At 41.3% G+C, this 23,078-nt stretch overlaps 1 protein-coding gene across 1 annotated transcript; it reads left to right on the plus strand.

Moving 5' to 3' along the window:
• The first annotated feature begins 1,739 nt into the window (after positions 1-1,739).
• On the plus strand, positions 1,740-23,078 carry NMI (N-myc and STAT interactor). The gene is made up of 9 exons (XM_048485363.1): positions 1,740-1,868; positions 6,794-6,865; positions 10,149-10,298; positions 11,389-11,505; positions 12,636-12,798; positions 15,438-15,544; positions 19,134-19,323; positions 19,954-20,060; positions 21,897-23,078. The coding sequence occupies exons 1-9, from the start codon at positions 1,788-1,790 to the stop codon at positions 22,095-22,097; spliced, it is 1,188 nt and encodes a 395-aa protein (XP_048341320.1). The 5' UTR covers positions 1,740-1,787; the 3' UTR covers positions 22,098-23,078.

Consider the following 23,078-nt stretch of genomic DNA (forward strand, 5'->3'; position numbering starts at 1 on the left):
GCGAGGCAGTTTCATGCCTGAGTAGAACAGTGTAATTGTCCAGAATGCAACAATAATGGAATCCCAACATGAGTGTATCTGAATGTTAAAGGTTAATGGCAAGTAGAACTGAGTGAGGCACACATACAATATCCCCTGGCCTAACGGGGGTCTTACTTCCACACAGACCTACTTAGACTTGCTCCTGATATAAACTCCCATTCTGGAGTAGTGGGAGATGCTTCCAATGCAATCCTATGCATGTTTTCTTAGTAGTACTTCCATTCAGTGGTGGGATCCAAAAATTTTAGTAACAGGTTCTCATGGTGGTGGGATTCAAACAGTGGCGTAGCACCAATGGGGCTGGGCGGGGCACGACGGGGGTGTGGCCAGGCACTCCGAGGGCGGGGCATTCCTGGGCGTGGCTGTGGCAAGGACGCAGCTGCTGCGCCGGTCCTTAGGCGGGAAACGAATGCACGCAGGCGCAGGCTGCCACGCACAGCGGGGCACCTCCTGCTAGACTGCTTCAAGTTCTGCGCGCTACTGCTGAGGAGCGGAGGAGGGGCATAACTAAGACAAAAATCATGTGGCAAAATCACCAATTAGTAACCCCCTCTCGGCACAAACAAATAATTAGTAACCTACTCTCGGGAACCTGTGAGAACCTGCTGGATCCCACCTCTGCTTCCACTGGTGACTGGAGAGAGTAGCTTTGCCAGTCCTGGCCCCATGCAAGACTCGCCTTACCCAGCCTGGGCCAACCTTGTGAGTTACAATGGCACTCACAAATAACTGTGTAGGATTCAGGAACAGACTGCCCATTAAGGCCACCAGAGAACATCCTGTGGAGGCTGATGGCCCCTGGTCTATCCCCGCAAAATGAGAGGTAGGCCTTGCAGAAGGGATCTTCTCATTTTGACTGGGCTGGCTCAGTGGGAGAGGGGGAGTTCCTCATCTGGGCTGGCTAGCCCCAGGAGAGAGATGCCTTGTCAAGGCTCACCCCATGCTAGGCCAACCCTGGCAAAGGATGACTCCCCTTGCTTTTCTGATTCCAGCCTGAACAATATTTATATTATTTCAAAAATGCTCATTGGATTTAACACATTTGAAAACATATACAATTTATGTTTAAAAACATAACCAACTAACATAAAAACATTGTAATAATAACATGAAAGAGTTCTTGTTTTGCCTTGCACTGGTTTGCAAAAGTCTTCCATCTTTGGGGCTGTGGTCAGGATATGGTGTGCACATGGAAGGGGTGTAACCCCCCCCCCCCCACACACCATTTTGCCTTCCCAATTCAGCCCACAAGATGAAGTTTCTGTTTCCTCCAGGAAAGCAGAGAGGCCTCACTTAGGTCCTGTGTGTTTTAGTAATCTCGTCAGATCTAGAAAACTAAACAGGGCGAATACTTGGAAGGAGCCAGACCACCAAGGAAAGCTCTGCAAAGGAAGACAGTGGCAAACCACCTCCACTTCCCGCTTGCCTTGAAAGTCCCCCTTCCTGATGGGTGGGGGAGACTTGACAGCACTTATCTCACACACACGGGGAGACTTGACAGCACGACACAGACACTGACACGTCTTCTGTGCGCTACCTGTTGAGCAAGATTGAGTGGTGATCTGATAGCCCCCCTGCATCAGAGGATCCTCTAATCGCTGATAGGACGGCATTGCTCATTTCCTGCCCCTCCTCTCGGGCAGGGATTTCCAAGAGCGAGGGAATTGCTATTGCATGTTCGGACCTCCCTTCCCACACGTGATCTTCAGTAAGTGCAGTAGTTTCGGCCCCTGGTTTGTAGCGGAATGGAGGACCTCTACTCCAGTCAAATGCAAAAGGAGAAGCCTGTTTCGCATTCCCAGGACCGCGTCTCTCCCGCAACACCAGTAAGTGTGTTCTGAAGCTGTCAAGGTGCATTTCTGTCCTACCACCTGTTCACATTTTGCTTTGCAAACTCCTCGGATCCAACTCTTTTGCTTCCCTTCCCCCCGCCCCGCCCTGCCCTGTCGTCAGCTTTTAAAACCGAAACTAAAAGTAGTTTCCTCTTAGGAGGAAACTCCCGCCATTTGTGTTCAAGATATCTACAATGTTTCTGTTATAAGTAAGCATGAAACCGATTTTCGGTCGTTTTAAAGGGGGCTGTTGACAAACTCGAATGCAGCCACGTTCACACGTGCTGATAAATCGCTTAGCGCGTCGGACCTTGATGCAACAGCAAGCAATTGCAAGTGAAGTAAAAGTTTAACCATTTCTGTAGGTGCTCAATGTTAATTCTAAAAGCGATTTTTGATCTGGCCTGGCTCACTCACATACCTAGCTCAGCCATGACGCTTCAGTGATCCAGTCACACGAATACACCAATGGAGAAAGGAGTCACAAGTCAGTCAGTTCCTTAGTGCACCAGTAGAACAAATGGCAGGTTTAAACGTTTCATATAACTCCGTTTACTTACTTCATTTATACCCTGCCTCCCACAGACAGAAATCTAAAGAGACTGTATTGTTCTCCTCTTCTGTTTTATCTTCACAACAACCCTGGGAGGTGGGTTGGATTGTGAGTCTGTAACTGGACCAAAATCATCCAGCAAGTTTCCATGACATGGTGTGGATTCAATCATTCGTTTCCCAGATCCTCGTCTGACATTAGTCAGATCAGGGACCACCAGCAAGTTATTTTCTGTGAGTAGTGCTATTTGGGAGTTATTGGTAGAGGCAGTCCTGCAGATACAAAGGTCTCAGACTGTTTAGGGCATTGAAGGTTAACACCAAAACCTTGAAACTGATTTGGAGCTGGCAGAGCACTGGATGAATATGGGCTCTCTGTGGCATCCCAGTCAGGACCCAGGCAGATGCATTTTGCATTAGTTGAAGTTCCTGGAGGGTTCTTAAAGGCAGCCCTGCAAAGAGCTAGTTACAGGAGTCTAGCCTGATTTGCAGGAATCACTGTGGTTAGGTCAGGGTGGGACAAGTCGGGCACCAGTTATCTAACCTGGTTGGATGCAAAAATGCCAGTTTAGTCACATTTGCGGCAGGACATTTTTCTCCAGGTCACTTGGCAACCCAAGTGGAAGGGAATCTGATTATCCAACCTATGATCTATAGTACATCTACAGTCAGCAGATTGTAATGTGCTATTCTTTTGTGATTCAGGCAGCTCCCCAAAGCTTTAGAAGGGGTGTGTGTGTAGGGGGGGGGGGGTAAGTTGTCAATGAAAAGTTGCAGTTTGCTTTATGCACCCAAAAATAATGGGCTGGATTCTAAGGAGTCATTCTGCATAACAGCAGTTATACTGGCACAGTTGGTGGAAGCGGGGTGCGCAGTTTCTGTAGATTTCCCTCCTCCCCCTGCTGATAGCACTTTGCCCTCATATAATTTTTGAGAATCATTTAACGAGCAGAAGTTGTGGGGTACTCTTCTTATTCTTTCTCTATTCTGGTGGCACTGACAATTCACCTCATAATCTGTAATGTTGAATTATTTACATACAGCAGATCAAAAGTGTGATATATTATAGTCAGACTATTTTTGTGTTAAAGATTATTTTTGAAAAGTCATATTCCAATCATTTAATGAGCCAGCTGTTTGCTTTAAAGACTGATTGTGTGGCAGGATTTGCAGACTATGGCATCATTCTTGCTATTTAAACTATTCTGTTTTTAGTTGTACACTCTTTTCTCATATCCTTTACATTTATTTTAAAACAAATGTTTGCTTAGGTGACATAGTGGTGGAATCCCTGTTAATAAAGATATTTTTGGAAAAAGATTGGACAGAACTTTGGAAAGTGTTCTGAATAGGCATATCCAGTACTTAACAGGTCAATAACAATTACCTCATAATTATTTTTCCTGTCTAGGTTTTCATGATTCATATTGAATGAAAATCTATGAATAAAAATAGAGTTTTTTCCTTAACAGGTTTATGGCACTAAGTTTTGTTTTACCTCAAGTGGATGAGTTTTTCACTGTGGCTTTAGGGCATCATGAAAAAATGGTTTTCTGGATTTAGACTAGGACTGGTTGGTGCCCACAAAACTCACACGGCATGAGGAAGCCCATCTCCCTCCATAACTAAGTCCACTGAGAACACCACCTCCATCACAGTCCTGATCTGGGTGGGCAAACATGGAGTTATTCCAGGCTCTTTTCTGGTGCCACCATTACCATCTCCCCACATCGCAATTCCAGGCCCCCTTAAGTCCACTGCAGCAGGGAGGCCTAGAGCATTTCCAGGTGTCTGCCACCACGACAGGAGAACCTATAGTCTCTCCAGGTGTCTGCCACCACTGCAGGTGAGACATGATGACTCCTGGCAGCATCCCTCTCTAGCTCCACCGGACCTAGAGAGCAACTGCCAGCATCTCCATTGGTCCGCAGCATCTGCCTCTTCACCGGCAGGGGTCAGAGGCCTCTGCCAAATATAGGTGAGAATGTGCATGAACAAAGGATGCTGTATTTAGTTTTGGAAGTATTTTAATCTACCATTTATTTGTTTAAAAAATCTTTTCGGATTTTTCTGCAGACCCTGAGGTCCCCCAAGTCTGCAGAAAAACTTGTTGGGGTCAGCATACCCCTTATCTGCAGATTTAGGCATCCACGGATGAGGAGCACACTGTGGAATTAACTATTTAGATAAAAAGGTTAATCAAATATTACTTTAAACCGAATAAACATTGCATTAAAGAAACAGCCATTCTGAATCATATTGACAAGATACTTGGATGTGGTTCAGATAAAATTTTCTATAAGCTCCCATTGTCAACCAGCAAGTGACCATGGTCAGCTGGAGATTTTAACCAGGGTCTTCCTGGTCTTAATTCTGAATTCTATCCATTATTCTTCGTTGGCTTCTATTTGAAATTTGCCAGGAATTCAGAGCAGATCAGAAATTTAGTTCTTAGAAAGATTTTGATATACCTGTAGAATTCTATCAGAATAAGATTTTGTGGCATGTTGGAAGAGCCTGCCTGAAATGATGGATCTATCGATTTATGTAATATTTATGCCACCTTTCCCACTAGAAGTTCAAACATGAGTGTGAAATTTAGCCATGACTCCTTAAATGAGATTGTCAGCATTAACCACCTTATGACTGATAAGCAGTATCATATACCAGTGAATGCTTGCACAATAAAATCTGTCTGAGACTGGCCCCTTTATGTGAATGTCACTGTTACCACATTTCACTATAACTGTATTCACACACACAATTTAATTGATCTTTCACTTAAATCAATTAAAATGTGTAACTCTAGATATGGTCCATAAATGAAATAGGTAAATAACTATCGGAGCTGGATCTGAGGGGGCCGAGGGTGAGCAACTGCCCCTGGTGGCAGGCAGAGAAGGGCTGGCAGCAGCTAGGTGTTGTCCCCTGGTTTCCTCACGCCCCACCAGGAAGACTATTCCTTCTCCAGTTCCATTAATAATAGGATACATGCATATGTGCACACCATACCCCCCCCCCCCCCACACACACACCGTTCCTCCCCACCTTCATCACCATTCTTTTATCCATCTACCTCCTCTTTTGCTGAAGAAAACAGTGAAAGCTACACCAGCAGGGAAGGGAGGCTGGCTAAGATGAACGGATTTCCCCTTCTCATGCCTTCTTTCCCTAGCACCAGTATTCTCCGACTGTTGTCTTTGGGTGAAATCCCTTTCCATTGCGATTGGTTCTCCAGGCACTTTCTCTGGTCACTACCATTTCTTCCCCCTCCTTGCTAGAATTGCTTAGGATCCAATGTTGGGATCTGCCCGCTGCCATTCCTGCCTTCCCCGCTCCCAGTGAAGATTGTTTTCTCCCAGCTGGAACCCCTTCATTACCAAGAAGGCAGTCCTGCCCTGGAACCAAGGAGATGCCAATCAGTAGCGCCTCTTCTCCAGCACCTGGCGCCAACTTGATGCTTTTTGCAGTTTTTCTTTAAATAAAATTGTTTTAGCAACTTTTTGGCACCTTGCATTTAGCATGCTGCATGTTATAATCATAGACAGTGTTTTTCTCCACCCTGCATTAAAGCAACTTCCTTCAACCTCCTCTCTCCCCCCACCCTTCAGATCGCAACCAGTGCTATCTGACAGCAGGGGAAGGCCATGGCTGTGTGGTAGAGCGTTTGCTTGGCATACATTGCTCCTTTTATATCAGAGTCCCTTTATATTAAGGGGACTCGCCGTTCTCCCCCCCTTTCTGGGGAGGGTTTTAAATATGGGTTTTGTTGGACGCCTTTTAGCTTATTGTATTAATCGCTGTTTTTAAAGGGATTTAGTAATTTAAATTGTTGGAGCCTTACAATCTGTAATTTATTTCCATGTAATTAACATTTGCTCCCCTTGTTTGACTGTATTATGGCAGATTTATGGTGTACACCACCCAGAGCCCCTCGGGGAAGGGGCGGTATAGAAAACCAAGAAATTAAACAAACAAACAAATAAACAAGGTCCCAGGTACAGTCCTCAGCATCTCCAGTTAAAGATCAGGTTCTGGGACCCTGGAGAGATGTGCGGAAAGTATTGATTTTGATGGACCGAGAGTGTGATTCAATCTAAGGCAGGTTTATGAAAAACCATGTATATTAAATATGGGGGCATAATTTTGTGCTGTTGCACCCCTTTAAAAAATTTAGAACCAGTTCTGATAAATAGTAGGTGTTTTAATTGTGAAGCATTTTTTTGTGCTTTGTTTTTTTGTGGAATGATAGATTTTATACAGGACAAAAGATTAAAATTAAAAAAAAACACTTTGGTTTTTAACAATCATGGAAAAATAGAGTTGTGTTGCAAATCAGGAATAAAACTTTTTGTTTTGTTTTGAAGAAAGCAGAAGGTGAGATTCCAGAGACAAAAGCAGAGGAGACTGGAAATGTTCAAGAACTGGAAGAATGGAAGGTAAGATCTCAAGGTCTTTGTGCGGTTCAAAGATGCCAGCATGGACTCTATGAATAGACTATATGAGAAGAGTCGTCGTTGTGTGTAATAGACAGTTGTATAAGGATGAGTTGTTCTGATCATAGAACCTTGAGTGATAGGAGCAGTGGTGGGATTCAGCAGGTTCGCACCACTTCAGCAGAACCGGTTGTTAAAATGGTACTTGTAAACAACCAGTTGTTAAATTATTTGACTCCCACCACCGGACCCGGTTGTTAAATTATTTGAATCCCACCACTGGATGGGAGGTTTGAAAAAGGATTTATCTCTTCTCTATGTCATCACTTAACTTTCATCATACTAATATATTTATAATAGTATTCAATTTCTACTATAATTGAATCTACACACTGCTGTTTAATGTAAAATGCCTACAATTAATTTTTTTAACATTTCATCAGGAGGTGATAAATGGTTTCCAGGTATTAAGATATCCATCTGGGTCTTGTCCTCTTATTTGGTTTGTTAATTTGCCCATTTCGGCTAAATCTATCAGTTTCTCCATACATTCTTCTTTCATTATAGTTTGTATCCTTTTCATTTCTGAGCAATCACCAGTCTTGCTGCTGTAACCATATATATCATAAGTACTTTGTGGTTCCTATACTTATTCTCTATCATGTTCAGTGGAAATAAGTCTGGGTTTAAAGCTATATAAAAAGCTTTAAAATCTTCTTCCTTTCTTATGCAATCTCTATCCAAAATTTATGCATTGTTCTACACAACCACTATACATGGTAAAATGAACCAAATGCCTGTGAACAGGTTCCTTGACACGTTTTTGCTAATTAATTTGTGTGATATAAGCTCTATAAAGATTTTAAATTTGTAGCTAATGTAAATTTGATATTTTTAGTTTACATTCTTATCCAATCTTATAACAAAATATTATGTCCCAGGTTCTTGGCCATTTAATCAAATTGTTTTTAATCACCTCCATTTCTGTTTCTAATTTTAATATTAGAAATCATAATACTAGAAATTAAATTATTTTCTTTTTTGTGTAAGCATTTTTTCTAATTCCAAATCTAATGTTTCAAATTGTACTTTCCTTAAATCAGTTTTAAACCTCTTTTAATTGGATGTCTAGGAACCAATTACATTCTCTTGTGGGGACAGGCCAGAATGTGTATAAATTTGTATTTGATTAAGTCATAGAACCAAGGATTTGCAAAGAATCAAAATGGGAGCTTCTGTGTAAGTGACCAGCAAGCCTGCATTTTTGCAACAGGTTAAAAAGGCATGTTACCAGCTTGCTAGCAGAGATGCAGGCAGGTACAGATAACATTTTTAGTATCTTGTAACTACAGGCTACTACGTGACAGCAGACAGATGCAATTTTATTACCTTGTTTTTGGGTTAGAAATGAATGTGATTAGTTAAATCAACAAAGTGTTTTTCTATATAGTTAAATGAACAGATAAATGATAAGTGATTCACATGTATTTGTATTTTACTATAATTCTATTGTCTTAGAATCATTCTATAAGTCTTAGAATCATGTTTTAACATTTCAAACTGGGGAATTGTTAGAAACATTTCATGCTGGGAAAAGTAAGTTTTATGAGCCTAAGGAATGCTGCATAGCCTAAGGACATATCTCTCTGGGAGAAACCTAGCAAAACGGGTTTTTCTTGGAGGAACAAGCTAGCTTTTATGGTTGCCTTTTGTATATGCACAGAGAGAAAGCACGCACAAACAGCATGTAGCGTTTGACGTGGAATAAGAGGTTGTCTTATTGTGACCAAAGACAGATCTGACCAATGGAGTTTGAACACATATGAATCATAATACGTGGAACAAAAGGGGAGGACTGTGTGACGTCTTTGCATCTACAAAAACTCAGGTTTTCATATGCTGGCTGTGCCTCTTTAGAGAGCCACCCAGGAGAGGGAAATCTCCTGTAACATTCTAAACATTGTATTGGGGCGTGCCTCTCCTTCGGGAGAGGTCACCACCTGTAACTTATCTGTATTCTGTAACGATCTAAAATTCCGTGTCTATCACTCGAGGGCACCAAGGGCGTGTCTCTTCCTCGGGAGAGTTCACATTCTGTAAACTGATCTAAATTCTGCTAAGTAAAACTGTCTGTTTGTTTTCTAATGTCAGATGTCTTTTGCTTTATTTCAAATTTTAAGTTTTTCTTAAAACTAACTCAGCTGTGTAGGACCAGAGACGCGGATCTGGCCCCACACTCTTCCTTTTATCTGTATTTCTTCACTATTTTTCATTTTAATTTCATTTGGGGATATATCTAATATCTCCTTAATATGTTTAAAAAGATTTATATCCATCAACTCTAAATAAAGTATTTTGTGGAGAAATCCATAATGGAATTTTACTAATTTCTCTTTATATCTTTCAAACTTTTAAGAGAGCATTTTTTACAAATTGATCAGAAAATGGCTTATTAATTTTTGCCACATGAAACCAGACCATCCAAATGGTATGCCAAAACATTCAAGAACTAATGTGTTTCAATCTTTTAGTGACATCCAATCTTTTATCCAAATTAAAGCCATTGCTTCATAATATAATTTTAGGTTTGGAGCACTTAATCTTCCTCTGTCTTTACTATCTTACAAAATTTTCCACTTAATTCTGGGTTTCTTCTCTTGCCATATAAATTCTGTAATAATTTTTTTCCATTCTTTAAAGGGTTGATTTGAGGTTGTGATGGGGATTGTTTGAAATATAATATACATTTGTTCCTAACTCCTCCAATTTAAGAAATATTGCTTCCAGAAGCTTATGTTTATTTAACTAAGCAGTGACTACCAAGTGAATTCTATCTGAGTACATATCAAGAGTATCATCACCTGTCTGTGAAATAGTTAAATACATTCTGATTCAAAAAAATTTATTGTTTGTAAATATCTCCTATTTCCTCATTCCTTTGTTTTGATACCAGACAAGTTTATTTTCTGAAATCTCCTTGCTAATCTGACTTTTCCATTCCCCACCCCCAATAGACAAATAGAACCATTTTGAGTTTGTTTCAAGAAACATCTCTTATGCCATACATTCTGATTTTTATAAAGATAGACAGATCCTCCAACTATTTTAAGTGTGGACAGAAAAAAAATAAAAGATAAGTCATAAATCTCTGAAGTGGTTGTGATAGTTTGTGAGGGGAAACATAATCAAAACAAAAGGAGATCCATCATACTATGCATTTAAAATCTTATGAGCAACATGTTGTTGAAAGCACTAAAATTGCACTGATGTCTCTTTCATTACCAAGAACAAGGTTCAGCAAGCTGAAAAACAAAAGGCAGAGTTGCTTTTGTTAAAACTTGCTGCAGATGAGGAGAAACGGAAATGGCAAGAGGATCTGAGGGGTATAGAAGATAAGCTTGCTAAGGAAAGAAAGGAAGTTCAGGAAAATCATCAGGTAATTGGAACACATGTTATAGTTATAGTTATAGTTATTGTTATTATTGTTGTTGTTATTCTTCTTCTTCTTATTATTATTATTATTATTCTTGTTGTTGTTGTTGTTGTTGTTGTTCTTCTTCTTCTTCTTCTTCTTCTTCTTCTTCTTATTATTATTATTATTATTATTATTATTATTATTATTATTATTATTATTATTATTATTATTATTATTATTTATTGGGTTTATAGACCGCCCTCCCCCGAAGGGCTCAGTTATGAAATTGGGTTATTTATCAAGCTGCATGGGGCCCCAACCCTGAAACATTCTCTGACTTGGAACCCCTGTTGCTTACATCTGAGCCAGCGTGGTGTGGTGGTTAGGAGTAGGTGCACTGTAATCTGGAGAACCGGGTTTGATTCCCCGCTCTGCCACTTGGGCTGTGAACCAGATTAGCTTGTGCACTCCGACACGTGCCACCTGGGTGACCTTGGGCTAGTCCCAGTTCTTTGGAGCTCTCTCAGCTCCAACTACATCACAGGGGTTTGTTGTGAGAGGGAAAGGGAAAGGAGATTGTAAGCCCCTTTGAGTCTCTTTACAGGAGAGAAAGGGGGGATATAAATCCAAACTCTTTCTCCTCTTGTTGTCAAGGGTTTCAAGGCCTTCTGCAAATTGGGATAAAAAATAGTAAATGGTATTTTGCCTCAAATGCTTGAGATTCCTGTGAGTGGCAGTGCCAGGATCCCAGCATCTTTACTGTCTTTATCTGAAATGATGTGAGAAAACTGTTCCCACTGAAGGTCATCTGTATCTACTTCTCATACAGTTTATATTTGTTATGCTAATATTCAGGGAGGTTCTGCAACTAGCCTGTTTAGTTTAATACAGATGTGAGGTTCAGTTACATCTGATTTTATTAGTATAGTTTCTGGAAAATTCCAGATTTTTACAAAAATGTTCATACCCCGAGGAACAGCATGGGGAGTAGGGTGGAGCAAGGGAATTGCTGTGAGAGAAGAGACATTGTCAAAAATTGCCCCCTTACTTGCTGGTGAAGTACCTTAAACAAGAAGAAAATGATGTTTGATTTTCCTTTTGAATTCTGCAGAGGAATCTTTCTATGATAAATGAACAAAATAATTTTTTGAGAAAGAAGATACAATTACTTGAAGACAAACTTGCCGTAAAAAAGGCAAAATGTAAAGCACTTGCTCAGAGATACAAGGTAACATGTGTTTCAGCTTTCAGAAGGGCATTTTTTTTTAGTGTTGGGAGATGTTGAGAATGTGTGCTGGAAGATGATAGTGTTGGGATTGCCTGGAGTACAAGGGATCATTGCATGAAAATATTTTAAATATCTAAGCTTTAAAGTTAAAAGATTCAAAAAAGTTTGTCCAGAAATCATTTATTTACAGTTTACTACCCTGTGGTCAAGTTTGTTTCATGAGCTACCCATTTTTTCTCCCTAATAATACTCTTGTATACCCATAACTTGATAAGTGTTTCCTTTTGCTAGTGTTCAGATTACAGACATGGCATCAATTGCTCTTGACTCCTTAGCAGTGCAGAGTTATCCATGTGTTCTACTGTACAGAGACTAGAGTTTTGGATTCTGATGTGAGAAACCCAAGTCCAAATCTTCCCTTATGCTCAGACCAGATATAATTCAGCAGACTTAGGATCAGGATTTCTTGTGTGTGTGTGTGGGTGTGATTTTTTTTTAAAGTTCAGAATGGTCTCTTTTTGTTGTATGTGTTTGGGGGAAAGGGTAGCAGACAATAGATTTTACCTTTCTGTGGTGGCACTTAGTTGAAATGCTTTTTAGTAGTAAGTGTGTGATTTCCTACAATAGGTAAAATATCTACTTTGGGGCAGTAGTGTAAGGGAAAATAGTTAAACATCCCCCATAGTGCCACTGCTCATTTTTGATCTTCCCCATTCAATGGCTGCTTTAAACTAAAAAAGTGAGAGATCCTGATCATGGATCATGTCTAGTTTGGTCTACCTATGAAACTCACTGGCTGCCTGACAGTGACCTCAAAGGAAGTATTAACCAATCAGGCGTCATATGAAGTTGAACACTGCTCTGAACTCTTTTAGGGGGAGTTTGGGATGCAGCAACTGATGTTTGCAATGTCCTCTAATAAGTTTCCATTGGTGGCATAAAGTCATGATTAGATAATTTTAACAATAAGTGTATCTCTCACCCTAAGCATTTATTTCAGAAATGAGCAGACACTTCAGGGATCTTCATACTAGTGCAGTCCGTAGCCTGATACACAGATTACTTTTCTAAAACTTGAGGCATAAGAAATCATCTATATGTTCTCTTCTGTTCTGCTTTTAACGTATTAGGTTAAAAAATTCATACCCGAGACAAAAGTGAAATTTACACACCTGGAGAAAGTTGAGAATGAAGAGATGCATAAGAACATTTGCTGCTTTTTTACTGCCTCCACAACCTTCCCATTCAGACTGAACAAAGGCGAAGCTCTTATCACATTTGAAGAAGAAAATGGTATGAAGAGTTCATTTAGGCACAAGACTAGAAAGAGGCTTGGATTAGACACCTTTAATTCTTAAGAAAGGAAAAATTAGAATATAAGAATAGCAGAGCCTGTCCAGTCAAACCTATGGTCCATCTTGTTCAGCATCCTGTTTCACACAGGCAGCCAACCAGTTGTTCTGGAGGGCCAAACAGACAGTGCCTTGAGGCCGATGGTTTCCTCTGATGCTCCCTCCCAGCACTGGTATTCAGAGGTTTGCTGCCTGTTTATGGAGATTGCCTTTTCTCACCATGGCTAGCATTATTTGATGGACCTCTCTAACAGCTCCATCCAGGGGTGTGGACAAAAGGGCTTGAGGGAGCAGCCGCACCTTGTGCCAGCACATTTGCCCACCCTGGACTCTTACCCCAGCACAGAAAGCAGACTGCCACCTGCCTTTCAGCCCGGCCATCACAAAACCCAGAAGTCTGGACCACAGAGGGGCTGTGCTAGCAGGGGGCCATTCTTGGGGGTGGAGCTGAAATTAGCTGTCCCCCACCTGGGGCTTAAGGCTGGGAGTGTGGTGCCCTGGCCCACAGACATATGCTACTCTTTGAGTGGTGTAAGTCCTTTAAGCCCTATAGAAGACTTCCTGACAGTGGGGGAAGTGGTGTTTGCAGTTTTTGCTTCCTATGCAGCTGAAAAATCCCCCCCGGGGGGGCGGGAGGCGTTCTGCACTGGTGCCGCATCCTACCACTGAGGGCTGAGGATAGGGTTGCCCATCTTGCTAAATCTATTTAAAGCCACCTATGCTGTGGCTGTCACTGTGTCCCACTGGGTTAATTCCAAGGCTCATTCTGCACATGCAGAATAATGCACTTTGAAACTGCTTTCAGTGCTCTTTGAAACTGTGCGGAATGTCAAAATCCACTTGCAAACAGTTGTGAAAGTGGTTTGAAAACGCATTATTTTGCGTGTGCGGAAGGGGCCCAAGTTAATTGCTCATTGAGTAAAGAAATACTTCATTTTGTCTGTCCTGAATCTATTTCCCATCAACTTCATTTGGCATTTCCAAGTTCTAACATTAAGAGAGAGGGAGACAAGCTCTCTCTGTTCACTTTCTCTACCACATAATTGATTTTATAAACCTTCCTTCTTTCTTTCTCTTCCATATCATTTTAAATAAAATAATGTGTATGCGAGGCAAAGAAATGTGCATTGGGTGTTTTTCAAAGTTTTATTGAAATGTATATTTGAAATTGCATTAGAAGTACCTAGAGCTGCTTTCTAGCTGATAGAAAGGTGCCAAGGAAACAATAGAAAGCTTTATGGATGCTGTTTGGCTTGTAAAAGAGTCTGGGATCCCTGCCCTTTCTGATAGCCTGGTTAGAGTCCTGACTTCTGTCAAGAACTATTGCACCTCATCTCCTTCGTGGGAAAGGTTGGACTGAGGCAGACATGAGGCTGAATGTGGTAGATTCCTTCATGGGGTGCCAGCCTCTGCTCACATCCTTCTTTGTCTCTGATCCCAAGGTTGTGGGAAAGATTTTGTGAGGGTAGGTGATGCCAGCAGGGTTCAGGGCTCCTCAAGAGATTCCTAGTCTGTTGGCTCTTTAGGGGAAGAGTCCTGACCTGATTTCTGGGAAAGAATGATAGGATTTACTGCAGAGGGTTGAGAGGGGCTTGCGGCTTGGAGCTCCTGGGGTCCGAGGACTCCTCATCATCTGAAGAGCCTGCCTCAGTGGAACCAGAGTGGACCATGATACATTGGATAACTGCAAAAGATAGCAGGGTTACAATTGCTTTCATTTAGTGCAGGCAGACAGCGAGAGAGAATTTTTGCACTTTCACTTTTGCACATGCAAATTTTTTTCCATGGGATCCAACCTTGGGATGGCATCTTCTGTGGATATGAATGTATATAGGTTGAGTTCAACCAGCTTTGGTGCTAGTGACAAAGGAAGGATGGGTCCCATTTGACTACTAAAATGCTATGCTGGGGATCATGGTATTTGATGGGGGATGGAGTTTGTAGTACTGAGAGGATTTGGATGAGTGCTCTATAGCTTGGTGCAGGCAAGGATATAACACAAGGTTTTTATTGTTTTATCTGTCCTACATCCCCTACAGTCTACTTTCTTTTCCATTTTCCTTTGTTCTCCCTTCTCTCCTCTTTCAGTATTTAGTCTGCCAAGCCCAAGTTATGGTTTCACTAATGGAATAAACTTCTAAACCAGTGGTTCTCAACCTGTGGGTCGGGACCCCTTTGGGGGTCGAACGGCCCTTTCAAAGGGGTCGCCTAAGACTTTCTGCATCAGTGTTCTCCATCTTTAAAATGGATACATGTTAGGGTTGGGGGTCACCACAACATGAGGAACATTAAAGGGTCGCAGCATTAGGAAGGTTGAGAACCACTGTTCTAAACATTAACATGACACAAGCTACAGCTGTTAAAATACAAGTGAGTCTGGATTTTTTTTTTAAAATAGCCTAAGCAAAAACTTTAGCTGGATCCATCCCTGCTGAGCTTTCCCTATCCACAAAAATTGCTTCTGTGGTGTTGTGTGTATTACCAAACTCATTACATCACTCATACAATTTTGAGATGCACAGTCTTAATGTTAAGAACCTGCGAGTCCATTGTTGTGTAAAAGATGTGCTGTCCTTTCAGTTGCACAGGAGCTGCTTCAAAAGTCGCATCATGTTGTGAACTTGGAGAATGCAGAGACAATTGTGACAGCCCGCCCTGTTGAACTGGAGGTGGGAATAGCATTTCAGGTAACTGAGAAATGTTTGTGAAAGACTAATCATATGTCAGCAGTGGTTGTCCTAAACAACGAGGAGGAGGAGGAGGAGGAGGAGGATTTATATCCCCCCTTTCTCTCCTGTAGAAGACTCAAAGGGGCTGACAATCTCCTTGCCCTTCCCCCCTCACAACAAACACCCTGTGAGGTAGGTGGGGCTGAGAGAGCTCTGAGAAGCTGTGACGAGCCCAAGGTCACCCAGCTGGCGTGTGTGGGAGTTTACAGGCTAATCTGAATTCCCCAGATAAGCCTCCACAGCTCAGGTGGCAGAGCGGAGAATCAAACCTGGTTCCTCCAGATTAGATATACGAGCTCTAACCTCCTGCGCCACTGTATACTTGGTTGGGAGTCAATTTGATCGACCTTGGTGGGACTCATTTCTGTACACAGCCTCCATCCCTTTGTCTTGAGTGAATATTCTTGGATTCCAGTACTGGTACTGAAATGGTCTGTGTGACTGAGAGGGATCCACATAGTAATCTGTGTCAGACATTATGCTGAGAATTGTAATGTTATTAATTCCATTTAAGTTTCATCATACTTCAGTCAGTATGTTTGAAATCTTAAAATCTGACCTCAAAATGACATGCTTTTCCCTGGTTTTTTGTTTTTCTGGGAAAAGAACCTGGAAGTTTTGGGGAAAACAGAAGTATCTGTAATACTTACATCCTTTTCAATGCTATAGTTACTTTAAGCAGCAGTGGCGTAGTGGTTAAGAGCAGGTGTACTCTAATTTGGAGGAACTGGTTTCGATTCCCCGCTCTGTTGCTTGAGCTGTGGAGGCTTATCTGGGGAATTCAGATTAGCCTGTGCACTCCAACACATGCCAGCTGGGTGACCTTGGGCTAGTCCCAGTTCTTCTGAGCTCTCTCAGCTCCACCTACCTCACAGGGTGTTTGTTGTGAGGGGGAAAGGGAAAGGAGTTTGTAAGCCCCTTTGAGACTCCTTACAGGAGAGAAAGGGGGGATATAAATCCAAATCTTCTTTTTCTTAATACATTAAAAATTGCATCATTCATAGTTGCATACAAAAATGGAATTATTGGCATATTATTGATGTCTATTATTGACATTTGACATTATAAACGCCTTCACTTTATTTAAGTGGAATTGCATATATACCCAGAGGGGAAGAGAGAGGGCACTTGCTGGAAACTGGCACCTCCTTTGATAGCAAAAATTAAGAACTTCTCAGCTTTGTTACCTGAAATGACAAGACTTTGCATACTATGCCCTCCCCCAATTACTGTACAGCTGCCCTAGATGCTCCTGTCCTCTGCAGCTGCTGCTGCACCCATAAGTAACTTTAGAGGCAGTGGCGAGGGTCAGAGGCTGGGGAAACTGACAGCCATGTATCTGCCCTGCTCTACCATGGGCTGAGTTTGAGGCAAGGGTAAGAGGGAGAAGGAGCACTGCACACTGCCCATTCTCTTTTCTGCTCACCAAGCTACCCACCCCTGGGAAATGAGTTGCTGATATCACAGTTTTGTGACTTAGGATCAGGTATCTACAATCCTTTGTGGGGAGAGGTGAACAGTTGACCACAAGAGGCTGGATCAGGGGTCTGCAACCCGCAGCTCTGGAGCCGCATGCGGCTCTTTCGTCCTTGCACTGCGGCTCCGCGTGGCTTGGGTCCTCTCAGCCTCCTTCGGAGAGTCGCCCTAAGGGTTAATGAGAAAGAGTCCCTGTTCCTAGAGAGGCAAAGCCCGAGACGGCTATCCCAAGCCATTTCCGGCTTCCCTGTCCCAGCTGCCTGGTTGGCTGATGTCGATGATGACGGTGCAGGGTAGGGGCGGAGCACTGCTGGTGGATCCTTTTGAACAGGTGAGCACCAAAGGGCGGGAAACGGGATGAAGTTGCAGGAGCGCAGATTTTCAGCACACTCCTAATCTCAATCTGTCCCCCTTAAATGGGGGGTCAGGGGTTGACCCTGCTTTGGGTGGCCTCATTTCCCCCTCCCCCAGGTCCTTCTTGGGGGGCAGGACCATATGAAGGACCTCAGCAGCGCCACCTTGGGTTGCAGACCCCCCCCAGGAGCCCCACTGAGCTCCAGGGGATTTCCTGGTGGATGGCAGCCTGGCTGAGTCCAGGTTTGAAATATGATGTCAGGTTTTAAAGGAGTTATTACCTGCAGCCCTGCAAGGTTGCACTTGTCGGGACTGTTTGATGGGGAGGCGGGGGTGGGTGGGAATTGTTTGCTTTTGCATTGCCAAGGAGGGCAGGAATGCATGGGGAAAGCCTTGCACGTGGATCTTGGAAGGTTTACTTCAGAGTAAGCCAGTGGAGGGCAAGCTTGTAGATCGTGGCAGGGAGGAAGGCCGGGATCATCCTCAGTCATGGTTGTCGCAGGTTGCCAACTCCTAGAAGGCAAATCCCAGGACATTTGGGGGTAGATTCTCAGAAGTTGTAGCTTTTGGAACCAGGGCAGGAGCCATGCTCAGTAAGGAATATGTCTGTCAAGTCCACCCTCCATGGCAGACATTTTTTCAGGAGGGGAGAAGTTCAGTCCCTCCCCCCCCCCCCCGGAAGTTGACAACCCCATTAAAGGCACCAATTTTGATCCACGATCCAAGTGGAATTTGAGGGGGTTCTTTGGGGGGGGGGGCATAATCAGTGTCTTTCAACACAAGAAAAGAGAAATGTGTGGAACGGGAGTTCTATTGCTGGTCATTTGATTCATGTACTAAACAACAGGTTTTTTACCCCCCCCCCCTTTTTTTTGCTTTGATGGGTAAAAATGGGTCCCAAAGAAGGGAACTTTTCCCTGCATGAGAATATATACAGTGTTATCTTCATTTTAGATGTCAAAAAGTATTTGTGGCTCCAAGTGTTTTCTTTTCCATGGAAAACGGGTCCAAATGGCTCTTTGGGTGTTAAAGGTTGCCAACCCCTGGGCTAGATAAAGAGACGGAAGTGAGGTTATTGAGTTCTAGCATCCACACCCCCGAGGAAGTCAGGTAGCAGCCCGCAAGTGTAGAAAGACTCACATAGATCATATTGTGAAGATGGCAGCAATTCCTAAGTGCAGAAATGCATCTTGTATTTAAGTATTATATATGTCTACAATATACATAAGGGTTGTTATTATGCTATGGATTGTCCTACTTAAAACCTCCATATTATGTGGTTCTTAGAAATTGTTTAATTTAAGTGATTAAAAATATTTATAGTAAAATGTATAGTTAAATATTTATGATAATTCCAAGTCAAAATATTTTGTAGGAGCTCCTTAAAAATTCTAATGAATATGTTGGAATGTTTTACGAAAGTCTTAGGGAAGAAACAGATGTGGGGGGAGTTTTCCTCTTTACTTAAACTCTTCTAGTTCTTTTGCTGCAATCTAGTTCTTTTGCTGCATACTTAATTCCTGATTATCACAGTTTGTTGATGAATTTCAGTTCTGCAGCCTTTGGCTGCAATCGTCATTCCTTGTCCAGGCAGTGAGAATAGAAGCTGATGGCATGGCCGTGCTTCTTTTTTTGCTACTCTGGGCAAACATGGCTGTTCTTCTGGATTGTATTTCAGTTTACAATTTTGAAACTGTCTTGCATTTCCCCCCTCCAGCTCCATGTTAAGATTTCCCAAAGGAAGATTAATGTTTATAACATCCCTAAGCTACTAATCTCTGATGACTGGGTCAAAGACAAGTTGGAACTGAATTTCTATAAAACTAAGAGGGGAGGAGGAGAAGTCCAGGATGTGACATATGACAGACAGTCCAAAATGGCCCTCATTACATTTGCTCAGCCTGGAGGTAATTTCTGAAACGTTCCATTACAGTAGTTAACTTTACAGGATCTGATTCTGTCTGCATGGTGTTGCTTAGGGATTGCCAGCGTTCACTTGTAATTTCATGTGATGCTAAACGAATCCAAGATGGGAATTTATGGGTCTTTTTATGAGCAGGCATGTTAGTAAATTTCCATTGTGATTAGGATACAAAGCCTAAATCCAAAGAAGGCACCCATTGCTTGGCTATTCAGTGGAGACAGACTGAGTACTACCTCTTCCTTCTATTGTAGTGAAATTGGTCCTTCTGAAAGTTATGTTCTGTTTAGTTTTTCCTTCAATTAAATTATTCTTGGCCAGAGAACTGTTGATGTTAAATGCTTGTAAGGGAAGTCCTGTGGTATTCAGTAACTGTTTGTAATGATTGTAAGTAATAGTTCCAGTTTTAACAGGCATCCAGACTTACAATAGATGGAGCCATTCTAAATACACAACTTAGGATCAAATTATGTATGACATTTAACAGTGTCATCCTACTCAGAATTACTCCACTGTCAAATCAATGGGTTTAGACTGGAGTAGCTGTCCTCTGTCTCTCTTTAAAGGTACAAATATTTGAGTGTTCCCTAATTTCTTAATTGGTTTTTAATTTCAGTTGCTAACAACATTGTGAAATGGGCAGAGTACCCTTTCTGTACAGGTGAACAGACTTATATGGTTACCATTTCCCCTGTTGTAGAAAAGTACCTGGAAAGATTTGAGGTAAGTAAAATAATATTGGGATGCCTAAATGGGAGGCGATAAACAATCTGTCTTTTATATATATAGGCACATTCTATGATATTTACTTGGAAGCATAGATCTGCTAATTTCAATGGGAATTGTTTCTAAGTAAGGGTGCATAGATGTGCCATCTCAATCTCAAGATGTAGGAACATCTGTTTTTCTTTTCACACAACAGATTTCTTCACATAGAATAGCACAAAAGGGCAGAGTATTAGGAAGGAAACTAAATGTTATGAGGTAGTCCTAAAAGATTTGACATTTTTAGTCAATTGTGTACATTGAAATCAATTTGCATATCATGCGCTATTAAGAAATCAAAAACACGTTCATTACTTTTTAGTTGGCATAGAATTTTTTTTATGTGGTTGTAGAGTCCAAGAACGGTCTCTCTTGCTATGATGTTCTTTGACTAGACCCTTTCAGTCTGGGAGAAGGCTAATTGGAGAATTCTAGGGGCATCGGCATCTTAGTCTATTGTGGCAAAAAGTCCAGTAAGCAGTATTTATTTCTGTGTGAACGTTTGTGAGCCAGAGTGTCCATAGTCAGATTCTACAGGAAGTAAATTATTTTGGAGATGTTTATAACTATAAAATTTGTGACAGGATTCTTCTCTCTCTGCTTCAGCTCCTCTTTTTTCCCCTCTCATCTCCATCTTTTGTGATTTTTGGTTATAAAAATTTCCAGAATGAATTCCTTTCCATAGCATTTTAAGATGTGAGCTGTGTCTCATGGAAAATACTTGCTGGAATAAAAGTTGCTAGTCCTTAAGGTGCCACTGAACATCTGTTTGATATCATTATCATCATTATCATTATCATTATCATTATCATTATCATTATCATTATCATTATCATTATTATTATTATTATTATTATTATTATTATTATTATTATTATTATTATTAATTTGATTTAATAAACCGCCCACCCCCAAAGGGCTCTGGGTGTACAACAACTGGAGAATTACCAATATTGGTTTCTAGAGCATGAAGTGGATTTTAACTCTTAGGAATTCTTGAAAAGTTTACAGGTTTCCCTTTATTTTGTTACACAGTAATGAGGGTTGAAGGGGCAGGGCATGTATACTTTTCCTTTGGTTGTTTCTGAAACTCCAAGCAACAGTTTGGTACAACAAAGGAATGATAACTTGGCCAGTGACTTCGAGCAATAGCCATCTCAGCTGCTGCACTCACATCAAAAAGTTGTGATTCTCATTTCTGTTTTTGCAAAATGGTAAAGCATCAGCAATTTGTGCATAGCACCATATTAGTCTCGAATCTTCTATAACTCATATGTGTTCTTAATGGAGTTGCTACCTCCTCCCCATCCCCAAGAACAGTCACATTCTGATAAGAGGGTTGGATCTTAAAAGAGGACTTAAAGCAGTCAGAATCTTTGAGTATAATGATGGTAAGTAAGTACATGCAGAATAATGCACTTTCAATCCACTTTCACAATTGTTTAAAAGTGGGTTTTGCTATTTCGCACAGCTGCAAAGTGCATAGAAAGTGGATTGAAAGTGCATTATTCTGCATGTGCGGAAGGGTTAGGCTTCAATCCAAAGAGTGTGTTCCACAGAGTTCTCTAAAATTATTTCAGGCTGGACCTGTTAGATTCTGTAGTGTTGAAAATCAGGATCAATGCTGCACTCACTCACATCAAAGGAATTCATAGTATTTTAAAACTCTGAAATGAATAGATCAATGGTGTGAGCTTTCAGCGGTAGCAGTTTACCAGTTGTCAATGGTAGCACTACACAAATTTCTTTTTTTTAAGTATATGCAATATGTTCTATTCTCCTCCTTTTTCTCAGATGTTTTCAGGAATATGCAAGAGGACGTTATTGTTGACAGAGATTCAGAATGTGGCAGAAGATGAAGAGAGCATGCAGGATTTGATAGCAATCCACTTCCAGAAACCCAGTAATGGGGGTGGGGAAGTTGAATTCATCAAATACGTTTCAGAAGGAACCAAAGTTGCTTACTTCAAGACAGATACGGAGAACTTCATATGATAGACAGTGGCTGAACCCTACCTCAACTTCACATTCTACCAAGGGTTTCATAGAACTACTTTAAATATTTCACAATGTTGACTATTTTCCCTTGGCAGTGTGCCTTTTTGTTCTAACACAGATAGAAATGTTTATAATCCAGCTTGCAGTTCGTCATGACTAAGTCTCTGAGAAAGCAAGAGGGCTCATAATGAGCTTGTTCCTTTTGGCTACACAATGGCTTACTTGTGGCTAACTGCAGTGGCATTGCAAATGTACAAAAGATGATATGCTACATGTAATAATTGAGAGAGATACTTTATGATCTGCGAGTTTCTGAGCATGACAGTCTGCAAACAATAACTTCGGCCTCTGTTTATTACATCACTTTAGCCAAAGTTCAGTCACATCTTGTTGACATAAGTTTACAGGTTAGTGCTACATGTACGCAGGCATCATGGAAATGATCTAGAGGGCTGTAAGTAGCAATTTTGTACATGCTTCCTGGAAGTTTCTCAGTCTCCTTTTCCTATCTTTATGTTCCTTATGAAACCCACTAGTAGTACATGTGAGGAAGTATTTGAATTCATTCTTAAGACTTGTTCAGTCTCTCCCCACATACATACAATACATTTTATTCTACATGATGTCATTAATACACAGTCAAGGTTCTTGAAAACTTTAATCATATATGTAGAATATAGGACTTGCCATTCACTTCTGCCGTGTACTGTCTTGGGAATTAAACGCAATTCAATTTTGAGGAAATGAATGTCTCAGACCTTTCCTGTGATGCTTGGAGCAATGGGGATATGCAGTTCTTTCGGTTTAGGTTTGGTGATGGTCTCTAGAATATTTTACTCACCCACCCACCTCAGATCTTGAACTTTGGCTATAATGGCCTTATGTTTTTCTGCCAAGAGTTTTTCCTGTGATGAGTAAATGAGGCAAATCTCTTTGAACTTTGTTCTTCCCAATAAACATTTTATTTAAATATTTATT

The sequence above is a fragment of the Sphaerodactylus townsendi genome, linkage group LG02 (genome assembly GCF_021028975.2).
Source record: "Sphaerodactylus townsendi isolate TG3544 linkage group LG02, MPM_Stown_v2.3, whole genome shotgun sequence".
Taxonomy (NCBI): domain Eukaryota; kingdom Metazoa; phylum Chordata; class Lepidosauria; order Squamata; family Sphaerodactylidae; genus Sphaerodactylus; species Sphaerodactylus townsendi.